At 37.3% G+C, this 21,778-nt stretch overlaps 1 protein-coding gene across 2 annotated transcripts; it reads left to right on the top strand.

The window, feature by feature from the left end:
- Positions 1-17,390: 17,390 nt before the first annotated feature.
- LOC107788371 (short-chain dehydrogenase TIC 32 B, chloroplastic-like) lies at positions 17,391-21,452 on the top strand. Of its 2 annotated transcripts, none has more exons than XM_016610046.2 (8): positions 17,391-17,750; positions 18,895-19,126; positions 19,215-19,294; positions 19,573-19,726; positions 19,843-19,921; positions 20,099-20,183; positions 20,272-20,318; positions 21,096-21,452. In XM_016610046.2, exons 1-8 carry the CDS (start codon positions 17,639-17,641, stop codon positions 21,267-21,269), a joined length of 963 nt encoding a protein of 320 aa, XP_016465532.2. In that variant the 5' UTR covers positions 17,391-17,638; the 3' UTR covers positions 21,270-21,452. The 2 variants fall into 2 exon arrangements, with proteins under 2 accessions (XP_016465532.2, XP_075087370.1); XM_075231269.1 differs by having other exon boundaries at positions 17,419-17,556.
- The last annotated feature ends 326 nt before the right edge of the window (positions 21,453-21,778 follow it).

The raw sequence follows: 21,778 nt of genomic DNA, 5'->3' as shown, positions 1-21,778 counted from the left end.
GGGACTACATTCGCGAAGGGTAATGGGCAGTGTTCATCGCGAACGCGTGGGAGTGTTCACGTTCGCGTAGAAGGGCGAGGCCTGGCTGAGCACCAGGCGATAAGGCTTCGCGTTCGGGAAGGGGAGACAGTGTTCGCGAAGGTCAAGCTTGGCAAAGCATCGCATTCGCGAGACTGCACTCGTGTTCGCGAAGAAGAAATCTGGGGCAGCACAAAATGTGCTTCGCGAACGCGAGGGACCTGTCGCGTTCGCGAAGAAGAAATCCCTCGACAACAGAACTTAAGCTCTAGAAATGAGATTTCGTCCCATTTTTCATTATCCACGATTTTGAGCTCGGGTAAAGCAATTTTTGGGCGATTTTTATGGGTAAATATTGGGGTAAGTGTTCCTTATCCTATATTGATTATATTTCATAATTCCATATTCATTTACATCATGAATCCGTGAATTTATGGAAGAAAAATTAGAGTTTTATAAAAATCTTCCAAAAATGTAAAATGAAGATTTGAAGGTCAATCCGATGTCGTAATTCGATAATTTTTGTATAATTAAACTCGCATCGGAACGAGTGTTCAGATTTCATGAGTTTTTCGGGATTCGAGATGTGGGTCCCACTATCAATTTTTAAAATTAATTTCGAATTTTAATCCAAAAAATTAGTAAATTCATGTGGAATTAATTCCTACGATTCGTGTTGAGTATATTGAATTGTTTGTGAATAGATTTGAAGCTTTCGAACACGAATTCACGAGGCAAAGGTTTATTGGAATCTTGAATTTGGTTGCAAAGTGAGGTAAGTGTCGTGGTTAACCTTGACTTGAGAGAATAGAACCTTTGAATTATTTGTTATGTGAAATTCATGTGAACTACGTATAGGCAAGGTGACGAGTGTCTATACGTCGTCAAATTAATTATTTGCCTAATTATTTAAAAATCATAAAAAAATTTAAATCATGAATTAATTATTATATTAATTATTTCTCTCATATTCATTGCTCAATATTATGCCGTGAATCCATGCTATAATTGCTATATGCTTATTTGATTTATGTGACTTAATTGCTACTTGACATTTAGCATACTAATTATTAAATTGCCCATTTCCTCCATAATTTCCACAATTAATTGCTACTTGCTATCACTTATTTTCAAATAAATCATAATTATTGTATGCTTGCTGTCTTATAATTTCATATTAATTGTTGTATTTATTGGAGTAATTTCTTCTATAAGAATTGGTAAATTATTATTATTATTATTATTATTATTATTATTATTATTATTATTATTATTATTATTATTATTATTATTATTATTATTATTATTATTATTATTATTATTATTATTATTATTATTATTATTATTATTATTATTATTATTATTATTATTATTATTATTATTATTATTATTATTATTATTATTATTATTATTATTATTATTATTATTATTATTATTATTATTATTATTATTATTATTATTATTATTATTATTATTATTATTATTATTATTATTATTATTATTATTATTATTATTATTATTATTATTATTATTATTATTATTATTATTATTATTATTATTATTATTATTATTATTATTATTATTATTATTATTATTATTATTATTATTATTATTATTATTATTATTATTATTGCGTACATGTTAATGTAAGTGACCTGCCTTAGCCTCGTCACTACTTCGTCGAAGTTAGACTCGGAACTTACTGGGTACATGGGGTCGGTTGTACCCATGCTACATTCTGCACTTCTTGTGCAGATACCGGATGTCACGACCCAATTTTACCTATAGGTTGTGATGGCGCCTAACACTACAGCTAGGCAAGCCAACTAATAAGTTAAACATATATCAATTTTTAAAAAAAAATAATTTTCTAAGAAATTTTATTCTTTTACTAGCAATATTAAAGATAATAGAAAGAGATGCCGGTTAACTTAAATCCAAGAAAAATAATCAAATCCCAATTCTACCAATGTGTGTACCAAGACCTGGTGTCACAAGTGTATGAGCATCTATTAGATTATACAAAACTCCAAATACTATCTGAAATAAAATAGACAGAATGTAAATAGGTCCCCCACTAGTAATTTCCTCAGGTCCTGCACAAAAAGTACAGCAAGTGTAGTATGAGTACGTAAACAGCGTGTACCCAGTAAGTATCAAGCCTAATCTCGAAGTGGTAGAGATGAGATGGCTGACTTTGACACTCACTATGGATCAATAATAATAATTGAAATAAAATTAAAATATCTAAGTCAGCATGATTCACAGAATATATCAATAATTTATTTAACCATCAGAAATAATTAAATTCCTTCAATTCCAATAAATTTTCAATTTGTCAATTAGTCTCATTTACAGGAATAACAATAATTTCTTAACAAGCAGGGATAATAATTCTTTAAATTCCAAAGATTTTCAATTTATCAATTAGCTTCACAAGCTACAATAAACTATCAAAGTATCGTGTAATTATTATTATTAAGCACGATTTCTGTCGAGGTCGTACGACCCGATCCAGAGTATCGTGTACACTGCTGAGGGACGTGCGACACGATCCATAGATGCATCTATCCTGCCGAGGCGTTCGGCCCGCTTCACAAGAAAGGAGGATATTTTCTTATGTACCTCCGTAAAGAGAGTATATTCATTATAAGATAAATTCAGGAGGATGAACAATTTATTTTAACAATTTATTTATTTAAACAGAAAATTAAGCATATGAGATTTTCATTTTTAATATTTTGATTGTAATGACCCAAAATATCATCTTTAAATTTAATAATTAATTCTATATTCCAAGACCTCGAAAAGTACTATTTATCATTCCTCGACTTGCGTGTGCAGTTCATATAATTTTTTGGAAAGTCTTTATGTGAAAAATGGATTAAAATGTGAATTAGAGCTTTAAAACTCAATTGAGTTGACTTTGGTCAACATTTTGAGCAAACGGACTTGGATCAGTATTTTGACAGTTTCGATAGGTCCGTATCGTGATTTGAAACTTAGGCGTATGCCCGGAATCAAATTCCGAGGTCCCTAGCTCGAGATATGAAATTTTGATAAAAAATTAAAAGTTTAAGTTCAAATAGTGACCGGATGTCGAATTTTGTGCAAACGACCCCGGAATAGAATTTTGATGATTCTAACAGCTCCGTATAGTGATTTGGACTTAGGAGCGTGATCGAGATTTTATTTGAAAGTCCGTAGTGAAATTAGGTTTGAAACGACTAAAATAAAAATTTAAAGTTTGGAAGTTTGACCGGGGAGTTGACTTTTTGATATCTTGGTCGGAATCCAGTTCTAAAAATTTTCACAGCTCCGTTATGTCATTTATGACTTGTGTGCAAAATTTGAGGTCAATCGGACTTGATTTGATAGGTTTAGACATTGAATGTAGAAGTGGGAAATTTTAAGTTTCATTAAGCTTGAATTGGAGCATAATTCATGGTTTTAGCGTCGTTTTATGTGATTTGAGATTTCAAATAAGTTCGTTTGATGTTTTAGGACTTGTTGGTATATTTGGTTGAGGTCCCGAGGGCCTCGGGTAAGTTTCGGATGGTTAGCGGATCAAAAATGGAACTTAAACAGCTGCTGCAAAAGCTGCTGCAAATTTTCTTCTGCTGTGCAATCGAGCCCAGAAATCGAGCCGAGGATCGAAGGCAAGCTCGAAGGCCAGTGATCGAAGGCCACTGATCGAAGGCCCAGGATCGAGGGCTATAACCAAGGCCAGTCTATCGAAGGCTATAAAGATCGAAGCCATGATCGATAGCCAGGATCAATGGCTTTGATTGACCCCCAGGGTCGAGGGCCATGATCGAAGGCCATGATCGAGGACCATGATCGGACCCCATGATCGGACTCCGCTTAATCGGACTCCCCTTATTCGGACTCCCCATGATCGGACTCCCCTTAATCAGACTCCTATGATCGAGGTCACCCTGGACAGATCTGTAAGTTATAAAATCAGGGGGGCTTCATCCCATTCGCCATTTTTAACAACTTGGAGCTTGAGCAGAGGCGATTTTTGATATATCTTCAAGGAAAAACATTGGGGTAAGTGTTCTTAACCCAATCTTGGTTAGATTACCCGAATCCATCACTATTTTTAACATTTAATTGATGATTTAAGTTGGAAAAATTTAAAAACCCTCTTGGATAGATTTGTGGATTTGAGGGTCGAATCATTATTGGAATTTAGTCATTTTAGTATGGTTACACTCGTGGTTGAATGGGCGTTCATATTTTGTAACTTTCGCCGGATTCCGAGACGTGGGCCCCACGGGCCATTTTTGAGTTAATTTCGGATTTTTATTGAAAAATATAGTATTTTCTTATAGAATTAATTCTATAATTTTTGTTGACTGTATCAAATTAATTATGACTAGATACGAGTCGACCGGAATCGGAAAATCGAGGAAAAAACATACTACTTGGTTAAATTGGAGCAAGTCGAAGTAAGTGACTTGTCTAACCTTGTGTAGGGGAAATTTCCCATAGGATTGGTATTAATTGTAATGTGATGAAAGTCATGTACACGAGGTGACGAGTGTGTATACAAACTAAATATAAAGGATTATGTTTTTAAATTGTGAAGATCACTGTTGCATATTAATTAAATTATTAAATCTTGTTATATTCTCCATCATTGATTTGATTTGTATACTTTAAATTTGCTTGACCTTTTTCCTGCTAATTGTTTTACTTGTTTAGTTGTAACTTGGTTTCTTTTATTCTGTGAATTATTTGAAGGTTGATTTTCTTTAAATTGAATATTATTAATATGAAATATTTGACATTTTTTCTTATTTGATATTGAAGCAACGTATCAATGATTTTAAAATATTATTTTCCTGAATTATTTATTCCTGAATATTTTTGTAAGATTTTCGTACTCATTGTGATGGAGCCGTGAGCTCTTTATTGTGAAAAAATATTATTGATGATTTATTTTGACATGAGCCGTGAGCTCTTTATTGTAAAAAAAATATTGTTGATGAATTAGTTTGGCAAGTTACATTATTTGAGCACTTGAGGTGCAAATTATGATATATTGTGGTATTGATACGCATGCGGTGATATAAGGTCTGGGTATTGAAACGCATGCAGTGAGATAAGGGTGTCTTGATACGCGTGGCTAGTAGAGGAAACTGCTAGAAGTCATACGGTGTGATAAGGATGGCTAAAACGCGGGATGCTATTTCGGGGAAAATTATTTTCTTTAAAATAAATTGTGAAGGCTCCCGCGGTGAGATAAGGAAATGAGATATTGTGAATTTATTTATGATTTGGGACTACGAGGTGGTACCTCGGGAGTGCCCTTGTTGATATTGATTTATGGCCGCAGTTGCCTTGATTATTTGTTGTGATTTTCTTGAAGTTGAAAGGAAATTTTGTTTTGTTTCCACGAGATATTAATTGCCATTAATTGGTGTAATTAAATGTGACATACTACTTGATTCATTTCTATTGTCATTTTATTTTATTATATTGTTAAACATTTTGCCATGCCATTATTATTTTTCAGTAGGGCCTGACCTGATCTCGTCACTACTCTACCGAGGTTAGGCTTGGCACTTACTGGGTACCGCTATGGTGTACTCATACTACGCTTCTGCACATCTTTTTGTGCAGACCCAGGTACTTCTTACCAGCCCAGATATTAGTGAGTACCTATGCATGGAGACTTTGAGGTATATCTGCCAGCGTCCGCAGACTCCGGAGTCCCCTTCTATCATTATTCTGTTGCTTCCTTATTTTCTTTAGACCTTGATATATACAGAGACATTGAGGATAAAATTCTTAGAAGCTTGTGACTTATTTCTACCGGTTTTTGGGAGTTAAAATTGTTTGAATTGTAGTTTAATTATTTCAGATATTTATTATTATTATTCTGCATTGATAGGCTTACCTAATCTTAGAGACTAGGTGCCATCACGACATCCTACGGAGGAAATTTGGGGTCGTGACAAGTTGGTATCAGAGCACTAGGTTCATAAGTGTTATGAGTCACAAGCAGGTTTATTAGAGTCTTGTGGATCGGTACGGAGACGTCCGTACTTATCTTCGAGAGGCTATGGAACTGTTAGAAAATATTCAGTTCTTTGATTCCTTATCGTGCGCCTTTGTTGATTTCAAAGTTCTAAACAATTGTCTTTCTATTCTCTCATAGATGGTGAGGACACGCACGACTAGATCTGATGATTAGACACCTGCGCCCCCTGTTGGAGCAGTAAGAGGCCGTAGTCGGGGCATAGGCCGAGGAAGACCACGTGGTGCAACCAGAGCACCTGCACGAGCTGCTGCACCAGAGCCACCAGTAGCCCCAGTTGGAGAGCAGGCACCTGAGACGCCTGTAACTACTCTTGCACTTCAGGAGACCCTTGCCCAGTTTTTGAGCATGTTTGTCACTCTAGCTCAGGCAGGGTTGATTCCACTTGCTCCTGCCACATCTCAGGCCGGGGGAGGAGCACAAACTCCCGCCGCCCGTACTCCAGAACCACGGGCCCAAGTTGACCATGCCCTAGAGGTTATACCAGTGCAGCCAGTTATCCCAATTCGACCTGAGATTAGGACAACAGTTTTAGAGTGGGAGCAGCTCCGGTTCGAGAGGTATAAGAAGTACCACCCTCCCACTTTCAGCGATTTAGCTTCAGAGGATGCTCAGGATTTTCTAGAGAAATGTCACTGTATCCTTCGTACTATGGGTATTGTGGATTCCAGTGGGTTTTTTTTTACGGCATTCCAGTTTAGAGGAGCAGCCTACCAGTGGTGGCGTGCATATGAGTTGGATAGTCCGGCTGAGGCAGCTTCACTCACTTGGACTCAATTTTTAGATATTTTCTTAAGGGAGTATGTTCCTCAGAGTCTTAGAGATGCATGGCGCATAGAGTTTGAGCAGCTGCGCCAGGGTTCTATGACCGTGTCAGAGTATGCGGTCTGATTCAGTGATTTGGCAAGGCATGCACCAGCCTTGGTTTCTACTGTGCGAGAGCGTCTTCGCAGATTTATTGAGGGTCTCCACCCCAATATCAGATACAGTATGGCCCAAGAGATAGAGATGGACATCACATACCAGCAGGTGGTGTCAATTTCTAGGAGATTGGAAGGTATGCGGATCCGGGAGAGGGAAGAGAGGGATGCTAAGAGACCCCGAGATTCTGGCACATATAATAATTCTCGTACCCCAGTTATAGCCCGTCATGGTAGAGGTTATGTGAGCCGTCCTATTCATTTAGCACTTCCAGCTTCCAGTGGTATTCCGGCTACTCCCAGACCTCAGGTTCCATATTATGCACCGCCGGTGTCTATTGTACCTCCTGTACGGGGTGCTTTCAGCGGGCAGTCTAGTCGATTAGGCCCGAGCCAATCCCAGCAGCCACGTCCTACGAGGACTTGTTTTGAGTGTGGTGACACTCGTCATATCATGAGGGATTGCCCCAGACTTAGGAGGGGTGCACCTCCACGGATTTCTCAGGCCCCACCTATTCCACAGGGCCCTCAGGCTTCTCAGGCCATGATTACTGCACCAGTTGCCACTCCACCTGCACAGCCAGCCAGAGGTAGAGATCGGACAGGTAGAGGTCGCCCTAGAGGGGGAGGCCAGGCCAGATATTATGCCCTTTTCTGCTAGGACAAATGTCGTTGTATCCGATTCTATTATCACATGTATTATTCCGGTCTGTCATAGAGATGTATCAATATTATTTGATCCAGGCTCCACTTATTCTTATGTGTCATATTATTTTTCCCCGTATTTGGGCGTATTACGTGATTCCTTGAGTTCTTCTGTTTATGTATCTATACCCGTGGGTGAATCTATTATTGTGAACCACGTGTATTGCTCATGTTTAATTGTTATCAACGGTTTTGAGACCAGAGCTGATTTATTATTGCTCAGTATGGTGGATTTCGATATTATTTTGGGCATGGACTGGTTGTCGCCCTATCACGCTATTCTTGATTATTATGCCAAGACGGTGACGTTGGCTATGCCAGGTCTACCGTGGCTAGAGTGGAGAGGTACCTCGAATCATGTTCCTAGCAGGGTTGTTTCATTTCTTAAAGCTCAACGAATGGTTGAGAAAGGGTGTGATGCGTATCTGGCCTATGTGAGAGATGTTAGTATTGATACTCCTACTATGGAGTCAGTTCCAGTAGTAATGGATTTTCCTGATGTATTTCCAGCAGATCTTCCAGGTATGCCACCCGACAGGGATATTAACTCTGGCATTGATTTATTACTGAGTACTCAGCCCATTTCTATTCCACCATATCGTATGGCCCCAACAGAGTTGAAAGAATTAAAAGAACAGTTACATGAGTTGCTTGATAAGGGTTTTATTCGGCACAGTATATCGCCTTGGGGTGCTCCTGTCTTATTTGTGAAGAAGAAGGATGGTTCTATGTGGATGTGTATTGATTACCGCCAGCTGAACAAGGCTATAGTGAAGAACATGTATCTATTGCCATGTATTGATGATCTATTTGATCAGCTTCAGGGTGCCAAAGTGTTCTCTAAGATCGACTTACGTTCAGGCTATCATCAGTTGAAGATTCGGAAGCCAGATATCCCGAAGACTGCTTTCAGGACTCGGTACGGTCATTAAGAATTCCTTGTGATGTCTTTTGGGCTGACCAACGCCCCAGCAGCATTTATGCACTTAATAATAGTGTATTTCAGCCCTATCTTGATTCTTTCGTCATTGTATTTATTGACGACATTCTGGTGTATTCCTGGAGTCGGGAAGATCATGAACAACACCTGAGGACTGTGCTTCAGATTTTGAGAGAATAAGTTATATGCAAAATTTTCAAAGTGTGAATTCTGGCTTGATTCGGTGGGATTTTTGGGTCATATAGTTTCATGCGAGGGGATCAAGGTAGATACGAAGAAGATTGAAGCAGTGCAGAATTGGTCCAGACCGTCCTCAGTTACGAAAATCCTGAGTTTCCTTGGTTTGGCAAGGTATTATCGCCGATTTGTAAAGAGTTTCTCTTCTATTGCTGCATCTATGACCAAATTGACCCAGAAGGGTTCTCCGGTCAGGTAGACCGAGGAATGTGAGGAAAGCTTCCAAAAGCTCAAGACATCTTTGACTACAGCCCCAGTATTGGTATTACCTATAGGTTCAGGGGCTTATATTGTGTATTGTGATGCATCGCGTATTGGTCTCGGTGCAGTGTTGATGCAAGATGGTAGGGTGATTGCCTACGCGTCCAGACAGTTAAAGGTGCATGAGAAGAATTATCATGTACACGACCTTGAGTTAGCAGCTATTATTCATGCCTTGAAGATTTTGCGGCATTATTTGTACGTTTTCCATTGCTCACCGAAGTCTACAATATTTGTTTAAACAGAAGGATCTTAATTTGCGGCAGCGGAGGTGGTTGGAGTTGCTTAAGGATTATGATATCATCATTCTCTATCATCCTGGAAAGGCCAATATAGTGGCCGATGCCTGAGTCGTAAGGCGGAAAGTTTGGGTAGCTTAGCATATTTACCGGTAGCAGAGAGGCCTTTAGCCTTGGATGTTCAGGACTTGGCCAACCAGTTTGTCAGATTGGATGTTTCCGAGCCGGGTCGAATTTTAGCTTGTGTGGTTTCGTAGTCTTCTCTTTATGATCGTATCAGGGAGCGTCAGTATGATGACCCTTATTTGCTTGTCCTTAAGGATACAGTTCAGCACGGTGATGCCAAGGAAGTCATTATTGGAGATGACGGTGTACTACGAATGCAGGGCAGGCTATGTGTACCCAATGTAGATGGCTTGCATGAGTTGATTCTCTAGGAGGCTCACAGTTCGCGGTACTCCATTCATCCGGGTGCTGCAAAGATGTATCAGGACTTGAGACAACACTATTGGTGGAGGCGGATGAAGAAAGACATAGTGGAGTATGTATTCTCGGTGTCTAAATTGTCAACAGGTGAAATATGAGCATCAGCGACCGGGTGGATTACTTCAGAAGTTAGAGATTCCAGAATGGAAATGGGAGCAGATCACTATGGATTTCGTTGTTGGGCTCCCACGGACTCAGCGGAAGTTTAATGCAGTTTGGGTGATTGTGGATAGACTAACCAAATCAGCTCATTTCATTCCTGTGATTACTACTTACTCTTCAGAGCAGCTGGCTCAGGTATATATTCGCGAGATTGTCAAACTTCACCGTATACCAGTATCTATCATCTCTGACCGGGGTACACAGTTTACCTCACGGTTTTGGAGGGCAGTATAGCGTGAGTTGGGTACTCAAGTAGAGTTGAGTACAGTATTTCACCCTCAGACGGACGGGCAGTCCGAACGCACTATTCAGATACTGGAGGATATGCTTCGGGCGTGTGTGATAGATTTTGGGGGTGCTTGGTATCAGTTCTTACCACTTGCGGAGTTTGCTTACAAAAACAGTTACCAGTCAACATTCAGATGTCTCCGTATGAGGCCTTGTATGGTAGGCAGTGCCGGTCTCCAGTGGGTTGGTTCGAACCGGGTGAGGCTAGACTATTGGGTACAGACTTGGTTCAGGATGCCTAGGAAAAGGCTGAGTTGATTCAGGATCGACTTCATACAGCCCAATCTAGAAAGAAGAGTTATGCAGATCGGAAGGTTCGTGATGTTGCATTCATGGTTGGTGAGCGGGTACTGCTCTAGATTTCTCCTATGAAGGGTGTGATGAGGTTCGGGAAGAAGGGCAAGTTGAGCCCTAGGTATATTGGGCCTTTTAAGATTCTTGAAAGAGTTGGAGAGGTGGCTTACAGATTTGCGCTACCACCTAGTCTCTCTGCAGTTCATCCGGTATTCCATGTTTCTATGCTTCGAAAATATCACGGTGATCTATCTCATGTGTTAGATTTCAGTTCGGTTCAGTTGGACAAGGATCTATCTTATGTAGAGGAACCAGTGGCTATTTTAGATAGGCAGGATCGAAAGCTGAGGTCAAAGAACATTGCTTCCGTGAAGGTTCAATGGAGGGGTCATCCGGTCGAGGAGGCGACTTGGGAGACCGAGCATGATATGCGCAGCTGTTATCCACACTTATTCACCAGCTCATGTATTTTTTTCTAATTCCGTTTGAGGACGAACGTTTATTTTAGAGGTGGAGAATGCGATGATCCAAAATGTCATCTTTAAATTTAATAATTAATTCTGTATTCCAACACCTCGAAAAGTACTATTTATCATTCCTCGACTTGCGTGCACAGTCCATATAATTTTTCGAAAAGTCTTTTTGTGAAAAATGGATTAAAATGTGAATTAGAGCTTTAAAACTCAACTGAGTTGACTTTGGTCAACATTTTGAGCAAACGGACTCGGATTAGTATTTTGATAGTTCTGGTAGGTCCGTATCGTGATTTGGAACTTGGGTGTATGCCCAGAATCAAATTCCGAGGTCCCTAGCCCGAGACATGGAATTTTAATGAAAAATTAAAAGTTTAAGTTCAAATAGTGATCGGATGTCGAATTTTGTGCAAACGACTCCGGAATAGAATTTTGATGATTCCAACAGCTCCGTATGGTGATTTTGGACTTAGTAGCGTGATCGGAATTTTATTTGGAAGTCCGTAGTGAAATTAGGCTTGAAACGGCTTAAATAGGAATTTAAAGTTTGAAAGTTTGACCGGGGAATTGACTTTTTGATATCATGGTCGGAATCCTATTCTGAAAATTTTTACAGCTCCGTTATGTCATTTATGACTTGTGTGCAAAATCTGAGGTCAATCAGACTTGATTTGATAGGTTTCGACATCGAATGTAGAAGTTGGAAATTTTAAGTTTCACTAAGCTTGAATTGGAGCATAATTCGTGGTTTTAGCGTCGTTTTATGTGATTTAAGATTTCACATAAGTTCGTATGATATTTTAGGACTTGTTGGTATATTTGGTTGAGGTTTCGAGTAGCTCGGGTGAGTTTCGAATGGTTAACAGATCAAAAATAGGACTTAAATAGCTGGTGCAAAAGCAGATGCAAATTTTCTTCTGTTGTGCAATCGAGCCCAGAAATCGAGCCGAGAATCGAAGGCAAGCTCGAAGGCCAGTGATCGAAGGCCACTGATCGAAGGCCCAGGATCGAGGGCTATGACCAAGGCCAGTGATCGAAGGCTATAAAGATCGAAGCCATGATCGATAACCAGGATCGATGGCTATGATCGAGCCCCAGGGTCGAGGGCCATGATCAAAGCTATGATCGAAGGCCATGACCGAGGTCCATGATCGAGGACCATGATCGGACCCCATGATCAGACTCCCATTAATCGGACTCCCCTTAATCGGATTCCCCATGATCGGACTCCCCTTAATCGGACTCCCCATGATCGGACTCCTATGATCGAGGTCCAGGATCGGACCCCATGATCGAGGTCACCCTGGACAGATCTGTAAGTTATAAAATCAGGGGAGCTTCGTCCCATTAGCCATTTTTAACATCTTGAAGCTTGAGCAGAGGCGATTTTTAATATATCTTCAAGGAAAAATATTGGGGTTAAGTGTTCTTAACCCAATCTTGGTTAGATTACCCGAATCCATCACTGTTTTTAACATTTAATTAGTGATTTAAGTTGGAAAATTTTGAAAACCCTCTTGGATATATTTGTGGATTTGAGGGTCGAATCTTTATTGGAATTTAGTCATTTTGGTATGGTTAGACTCGTGGTTGAATGGGCGTTCATATTTCGTAACTTTCGCCGGATTCCGAGACGTGGGCCCCACGTGCCATTTTTGAGTTAATTTCGGATTTTTATTGAAAAATATAGTATTTTCTTATAGAATTGATTCTATAATTTTTGTTGACTGTATCGAATTAATTATGACTAGATACGAGTCGATCGGAATCGGAAAATCGAGGAAAAAGCATACTACTTGGTTAAATTGAAGCAAGTCGAAGTAAGTGATGTCTAACCTTGTGTGGGGAAAATTTCCCATAGGATTGGTATTAATTGTAATGTGATGAAAGTCATGTACACGAGGTGACGAGAGTGTACACGAACTAAATGTAAAGGATTATGTTTTTAAATTGTGAAGATCATTGTTGCATATTAATTAAATTATTAAATCTTGTTATATTCTCCATCATTGATTTGATTTGTATATTTTAAATTTGTTTGACATTTTCTTGCTAATTGTTTTACCTGTTTAGTTGAAACTTGGTTTCTTTTATTCTGTGCATTATTTGAAGGTTGATTTTCTTTAAATTAAATATTATTAATATGAAATATTTGACATTTTTTCTAATTTGATATTGAAGCAACGTGTCAAAGATTTTAAAATATTATTTTTCTGAATTATTTGTTCCTGAATATTTTAAATTAATATGATTTATTTTGGCATGAGCCATGAGCTCTTTATTGTGAAAAAATATTATTGAATTATTTTGGCAAGTTACATTATTTGAGCACTTAAAGTGCAAATTATGATATATTGTGATATTGATACGCATGCGGTGGTATAAGGTTTTCTTTAAAATAAATTGTGAAGACTCCCGCGGTGAGATAAGGAAATGAGATATTGTGAATTTATTTATGATTTGGGACTACGAGGCGGTACCTCGGGAGTGCCTTTGTTGATATTGATTTCTGGCCGCAGTTGCCTTTGATTATTTGTTGTGATTTTCTTGAAGTTGAAAGGAAATTTTGTTTTGTTTTCACGAGATATTAATTGCCATTATTTGGTATAATTAAATATGACATACTACTTGATTCATTTCCATTATCATTTTATTTTATTATATTGTTAAACATTTTATCGTGCCATTATTATTTTTCAGTAGGGCCTGACCTGACCTCGTCACTACTCTACCGAGGTTAGGCTTGGCACTTACTGGGTACCGCTGTGGTGTACTCATACTACGCTTCTGCACATCTTTTTGTGGAGACCCAGGTACTTCTTACCAGCCCAGATATCAGTGTGTACCTGTGCACGGAGACTTCGAGGTATATCTGCTAGTGTCCGCAGACTCTGGAGTCCCCTTCTATCATTATTGTGTTGCTTCCTTATTTTCTTTAGACCTTGATATATACAGAGATATTGAGGATAAAATTCTTAGAAACTTGTGACTTATTTCTATCGGTTTTGGGGAGTTGAAATTGTTTGAATTGTAGTTTAATTATTTCAGATATTTATTATTATTATTCCGCATTGATAGGCTTACCTAGTTTTAGAGACTAGGTGCCATCACGACAGCCTACGGAGGGAATTTGAGGTTGTGGCATTTATCTAATAATTCACTATATATATATATATATATATATATATATATATATATATATATATATATATAAATAATATTGATTAAATAAACGGATACAATATACACAAGTAATTCATACTTTGAGTCTTAAACTACCCGAACTTTAGCATTAATAGTAGCTACGCACGGACTCTCGTCACCTGATGCGTACGTAGCCCCCACAATTAGCAATAATTATTTAATTTAATTACATATGGGGTAATTTTCCTCTCACAAGATTAGACAAGAGACTTACCTTGTCTCAAAGTTCACTTTTCGATCACCACGTCGCGTTAAAATCTCTATCTGGCTTGAATCTAGCCAAGAATAATTCGATACAATTATTAAAAATTATAGGAATCAATTCCGAAAATACTATATTTTTCAATAAAAATCTAAAATTAATTAAAAATTTGTCTATGAGGCCCACGTCTCGGAATCCGGAAAAAGTTATGAAATCCGATAACCCATTCAATTACGAGTCCAACTATAATAGTTTCACTCAAATCCGACTCCGAATCGATATCGAAATCTCAAAAATTCGTTTCTATGAGATTTTTAAAAATTTTCCAAATTTCAATCTCAAAACACTAATTAAATAGTAAAAATAATGATATATTTGTGTATATAGACTAAATCCCAGTTAGAATCACTTACTTCAATGTCTTTTCTTAAAAATCTATCCAAAATCGCCTCTGCTCAAGCTCCAATTTATTAAAAATGGCGAATGGGACGAATGCCCTCTTTTTATAAAACTGCCGAGACAGCCTTCGGAACTGGGCCTCGAACTAGGCCTCGATCGTGGCTTCGATCATGGCCCTCGAGCCTAGGCCTCGATCGTGGCTTCGATCACAAGCTCGAGCCTGGACCTCAGTCATGGCCTCGATTATGGCATCGAGCCCGGTCCTTCGATCATAGCCTCGATCCTGGCCCTCGAGCATTGCCTTCGCTCATGGCCCTCGAGCATTGCCTTCGATCATGGACCTCGAGCTGGACCTTCGATCATGGCTTCGATACTGAGCCTTGTCCCTGGCTTCGCCTCAGGCCGTCGACCATGGGCTCGATATCTGGGCTCGATCACAGCCCAAAATATTCAGTAGAAGGAAAAATTACAGCAGCTTTTTAAGTCCAACTTTTGATCCGTTAATCATCCGAAACTCACCCGAGACCCTCGGGACCTCAACCAAATATATCAACAAGTCGTAAAACATCATACAAACTTATTTGAAATCTCAAATCACCTAAAACGACGCTAAAGCCACGAATTATGCCCCAATTCAAGCTTAATGAAACTTATAATTTCCAACTTCTACATTCGATGTCGAAACATATCAAATCAACTTCGATTGACCTCAAATTTTGCACACAAGTCATAAATGACATAACGGAACTATGAAAACTTTCGGAACTGTATTCCGACTCCGGTATCAAAAAGTTAACTCCCCGGTCAAACATCCAAACTTAAATTCTTGTTTTAGCCATTTCAAGCCTAATTTCACTACGTACTTCCAAATAAAATTTCGATCACGCTTTTAAGTCCAAAATCGCCATACGGAGCTGTTGGAATCATCAAAATTCTATTCCGGGGTCGTTTGCACATAATTCGATATCCGATCACTATTTGAACTTAAACTTTTAATTTTTCATCATAATTCCATATCTCGAGCTAGGGACCTCGAAATTTGATTCCGGGCATACGCCCAAATCCCAAATCACGTACGGACCTACCGAAACTGTTAAAATACTGATGCGAGTCCGTTTTCTCAAAAATATTGACCAAAGTCAACTCAATTGAGTTTTAAAGCTCTAATTCATATTTTAATCCATTTTTCACAAAAAAAACTTTTCGAAAAATTTTACGGACTGCGCACGCAAGTCGAGAAATGATAAATAGTGCTTTTTGAGGTCTTAGAACACATAATTAATTATTAAATTTAAAGATGACATTTTGGGTCATCACACCGGAGTTGGTCCCAGCGGCGTATAGTAGATTTGCTCGGATTCAGCTATTCGCAGGAGACTTGAGGTATAACTGCATGGCGTTCGCAGTTCTGAAGTCCCCTTCTACTTTATTTTTAGTTGTGTGCTTTCTTTCAGACAACTTTATTTTTTTCCAGACCCTTGTTTGTATTATTCTAGAAGCTCGTGTACTTGTGACTCCAGTTTTGGGATGGTATTTAGACATCGCTATCATTATGGATTATTCACTTTATTTCAGACTTTGTTTCCACATTTGTTCCTTTGTTATTAATTAATTTAAAATTATTTTAAAATGACTAATATTATTCTAACGTTGGCTTGCCTGGTAAGTGAAATGTTAGGCGCCATCACGGTCCCGAATTTCGAATTGTGACAATTAGATACGATAAATATTAAGGAATTAAAATTTAAAACGTGCAATCATATACAATGCCAAAAAAATCAAAATGGCTGGACTTGGATTGCTTAAAAAAACAAAAGTTGTAATCTGGAAACCTCTATCAACCATGCAAAAACAATTATGGTCAACAAACCATAGCATAGAGAATATAATATTCAAAATTTGAGATTATGTCAATAAGATATATCTGCATGAAATATATAAATTCTTTTTTTACGTTCAAGTTTATACACTACCAGTATAAATAAACTTTTGTACTATTAAGTCAACCATAAGTAATAATCTACATGAGATTAATTACTTGAAAAATAAGAAATTACCTGCTAAATAGATCAAAATACACTATAGTGTAAAAATTATTTATATTATTACTTCTTTTAATTACTTGTTTATTTTTTAGATTTAATATAACTTAATATAAATGATAATATAATTTTTCTTTGATACTTTCAGAATATTTAACAAGTTACAATACGTTATTTAGATAAATTTCTATGCTACCAAATCATGATTATTATAGAGAGTTATCTGTTATTATAGATTATTTTAATATGTGCACAAAAATTAAACTCTTATTTTTTAAATCTAAAAACAAGAAAACAGTTGAAAGGTTGGTGAAGCTAATTACTGGCAGTCACCGACTTGGACATTGAATGTGCCTGTTTTATAGTACCGAATTCTTTACCAAAATTTCCCAACAAATAATTTCATCTACTATATATATAGTAACCCAACAAATAATTTCTTCTATATTCACAACTCTCAACACCACCCATAATTCTCTCTTTCATTGCAACCGTTATGTCATTGTCTTTTTGCCCCTTCAAATTAATTATATCTTCTTGAACAGTCCTATACTCTTTATATTTTGAACCAAGTCCTATACTCTTTATATTTTGAACCAAATTGGTTTCTGCTTTCTCAGTTCATATAACATCATAAGTTAAGAGAGTCTCTCTTTTTCTTCCTTGTTTGAAAACTGTGTGTTATATATTTTTCGAGAATTTATATATAGGGTGAGAAAATGTTTAGGTTGATAACAGGTAGACCAGGTCCAAGTGGTTTTGGATCAGCTTCCACTGCTGAGCAAGTTACTAATGGCATTGATGGCTCCAATCTTACAGCCATTGTTACTGGTTAGGTTCATATTTAGTCCCGTTATCGTTGTAATTTAACATGTTATAGCATGCGAGTCAGGAACATAAGCCTTGGCATAACTAGTAAAGTTAGTGCCATATGACCAGTAGGTCATGGGTGCGAGCCGCAGAAACAATCTTTTCGCAGAAATGCAGTGTAGGTTGCGTACGTTAATAGAGCCTTGTGGTTCGACCCTTCCCCGGACCCTATACGTAGCGGAGCTTAGTGCACCGGACTACCCTATAGAATGCAAGTCAGTTATCAGTGTTTATTAGGTTATACTAAGTAATGTTTATTATAGTGATTTACTTATAATTACAATGGTCTCATTGTGTATAACTATCTTCTACTTTGTCAATGCATATCTTACAGTCGTAATACAGTGGTATACACCCTATAGTGCACTAATAGATCCATGTTACGTGGAAGTAAATGACTGATATATATAGGCGAGTTTACCTTTCGTTATGGTTTGTCTGATGTGAATTCAGATTAATCGGCGCAGTGAATGTTGAATATCAGATGGTTAAACTAAAAGAAAAATAAAAATAAAAATGATAGTAGATGTTTAGGTGAAAGTTCATAGCTGGTCATTGACTCTTTGGTTCACCTAGCTTACTTGGAATAATATGGGGTTTCTTATTTTTATATATTTTTTTTATATTTTCTTGTTTCTTATGAGCTCAGCAGTTTGTTCTAGACAAAGATTTTCTAAGTAGTACTTGTGATGTTTTTAATTTATTAAGCTTTTGACTTTTTGTCTTGCAATATTGGTGGTTGTACATTATTTATATGAGCTTGTGTGATCTACCAGCTTGTTTGATGTCTTCTTCTTTTTTGCTTAAAAAAATATCTAAAATGAACTAGGTGGCATATAGATTTGCTTTTGAAAAAAGAAATAAAAAATATTTCTTTATTTGACTAGTTTTTGTTCTGTATAACATAAGCGCTCTGGGTGGGCGGGGCCATTCCATCAAATCTTTGAGAAGCAATACTTGCTGTTATGTGGTTAATTGTGTTTTTTGAATACATATGTTGCTCTTGGTAATTTTCAAGTAAAACCGCGTTCCTTATAGGAGGAAGAGCAAGTTTGAATTTTTAGCTTATTTTTAAACTTCTTATGATAATGTATTGCGACAACAGGAGGTGCAAGTGGCATTGGTTTAGAGACAGCAAGAGTTTTAGCAATGAGGAATGTCCATGTGGTTATTGCAGCAAGAAATATGGAGGCTGCAGATGAAGCAAAACAGCGTATTCTCAAGGACAATAATGCTGCTCGCGTTGATATTGAGAAACTTGACCTGAGTTCAATTAGATCTGTCAAGGCATTTGCTGATAATTTCAAAGCACTTAACCTTCCTCTCAACATCTTAATGTAATTGACTCTCGATCTATCTTTCTCCAGTGTGTCTTTTCATTTTTACTAAAACTATATGTTTAGCTAATGAGAATTTGCATATCAGTAACAATGCAGGTATTATGTTTTGTCCATTTCAGCTTTCCGGAGATGGCATAGAGATGCAATTCGCCACAAATCATCTAGGTATATATAATACCCTATGCATGTAACTCGAAATACACATTTTGGCAGAAATCACACTAATAAGTAGCAGAGTCAAAGTACAAGAATGTCATATTTAGGATTATGTCAAGGCAATTCATCGATTTATAAATTGTCGTTAGCCTGTTTACACATAATAATTTTCTGTGGAAGGAGATTCAATTAAACTCCCTTTATTACATGTGGCTCCGCCTCAAGCTCTAATGGATGCAACTGGGTTTAATTCTCAAACCTATGTCTATTTCTCTTTGTTTTTTCAGGTCACTTCTACTTGACTAATCTTCTTCTAGACAAAATGAAGGAAACAGCAAAAGCTAGTGGTATTCAGGGTAGGATTGTGAACTTGTCATCAGTAGCTCACCTTTGCCCATATAAAGAAGGAATAAGATTTCACAAGATCAATAACAAGAGAAGGTACACCAACCAATCAACCTTTGCACCACTAAAATTTAGACACGCTAGTATATCCAATTGCAAAAACTGTGACTACTCATTTTAATTTTCACTCATTTATCATTTCTTTGAACCAGTTATCAAGACAAACTAGCATACGGGCAATCCAAATTAGCCAATATATTACATGCCAATGAACTTTCTCGCCGCTTGCAGGTAATTCAATAAACTTTTTTGCTTACTGAAAATCTGTCAGTAAGAGGAGGCAATTGCTTATCAAAACTAGATCACTCTGTCGTTTAAAATTTTGATGGAACACTTTTGTTTATCTTAATTGGACCTGTCTATATACTCAGAATACTTTAAAAAGTGTAATATTCTTCTTAATTGCAGGAAGAAGAAGCAAATATAAATGTCAACTCAGTGCATCCAGGTTTAATAATGACAAACCTCATGAGGCATTCTGCTCTTTTGATGAGTATGTATTTGTTTATATAACCACTCACAAAAAATAATAGCACGACGATACTCATTTTTATGAGATTTACTTGTATTTTCTTTGACAGGAATTTTAAGGGCTTTCACTTGTTTCCTGTGGAAGAATGTTCCTCAGGTAAATGAATTAATTCCTTGCAAGGATTTTAACCTTTTGTGACGACACCTTATCACATAAGTGAATTACTAGTGTTATGATTGAAATAATTTGTCATGCAAACCTTGACAACGATAAATCAGACAACAAACGCTTGTGATGATTACCATCAAATATGTTGCGGCTAGAACCAAACCCGCCTAGATGAACCTGTCTTGAACCTCACTCTAATATCACTTGTTAAGATCCGCATGACACCTAATTATTTCGATTTTAACAAGTGATATGAGAGCCGGACCCATCCCAATTCTATGTTTCACCGATGTTGGGCCCCCATATTATATTGTTCACGCTCCAGTTGGCAGGCTTGGGCGTGCGGGAAGAGGGTGTTGAGCCTCCCACATCGGCTAAAGGATGGGGGGACTTGGTCGCTTGGGCAATTCTCACCTCATGAGCTAGCTTTTGAGGTTAAGTTAGGCTCAATCTTCATATATTTATCATGGTATCAGAGCATTACTAGCTTGTGCATGATATCTGATTATTTCGATGTTATAACTCCGAACACAACATCAAAACAACTGCAACTAAAGGAATATACTACACATATCAGCTGTATAAAAACATACTGCTATTTTTTCTCTTTAACTTATTTACCTCAATACTCCCTGTAGTACTATAGTGTTAAGGTTCAATATGAGTAATATGTCTAGTCAATTTTACAACAATAGTTAGATTGACTGTCATTAGATTTCGAAGAAGAAAATAAATATTGATATTGACAATGATTCTATTTTATAGGGAGCAGCTACAACATGCTATGTTGCCCTCCATCCAAGACTGAAGGGGGTGACAGGAAAGTACTTCCATGACTGCAACGAGTACAAGCCAAGCAAGCTAGCACGAGACGAAGCTTTAGCACGTAACCTTTGGGATTTCAGCAACAACTTGGTTAATGCAACTCTAAAGACTTGATAAGTTAAATGCGTGCAGTTCCTGGGAAAGAAAATATTTTTTGATCATATTTTGTGAAATTGTTAAGAAGTTTTTTAAGTTAAGCTTTACTAGTTCTGTTTCCAATCTGAGACCTTCTGTCTATGTCTGTCTATGTTTTTAAGGCCTGTGTTTAAAATATGAACAATGTGTTTTTTTCTTTAATTTGCTGTTCTTTTGGTTACCAGCCACTGTAAATGACTCAGCAATGTCTATTATATCCAAGTTTTACAGTAGGCAAATTCAAATGATGTGATTAATCGATCACAATTAACAATAGAGGGCAGGGGCAGCCCGATGCACAAAACATCTTGCGTTCACCTATAGAATCACACGAATACAACTTGATCGTTGCTACAAAGCTGGCCTTCCAATTAACAGTAAACTTCATTAATATTAATAGCTTTAGTAGACCAAAAAATTCCAAGTGGGAGATGTAATATACTTAATTAAAAGAGCTTCAACTCCTAGGTGATTGTTATGTTTGTCGC

Source organism: Nicotiana tabacum, chromosome 2 (genome assembly GCF_000715075.1).
Source record: "Nicotiana tabacum cultivar K326 chromosome 2, ASM71507v2, whole genome shotgun sequence".
Lineage (NCBI taxonomy): Eukaryota > Viridiplantae > Streptophyta > Magnoliopsida > Solanales > Solanaceae > Nicotiana > Nicotiana tabacum.
This window is presented reverse-complemented; position numbering and strand designations above follow the sequence as displayed.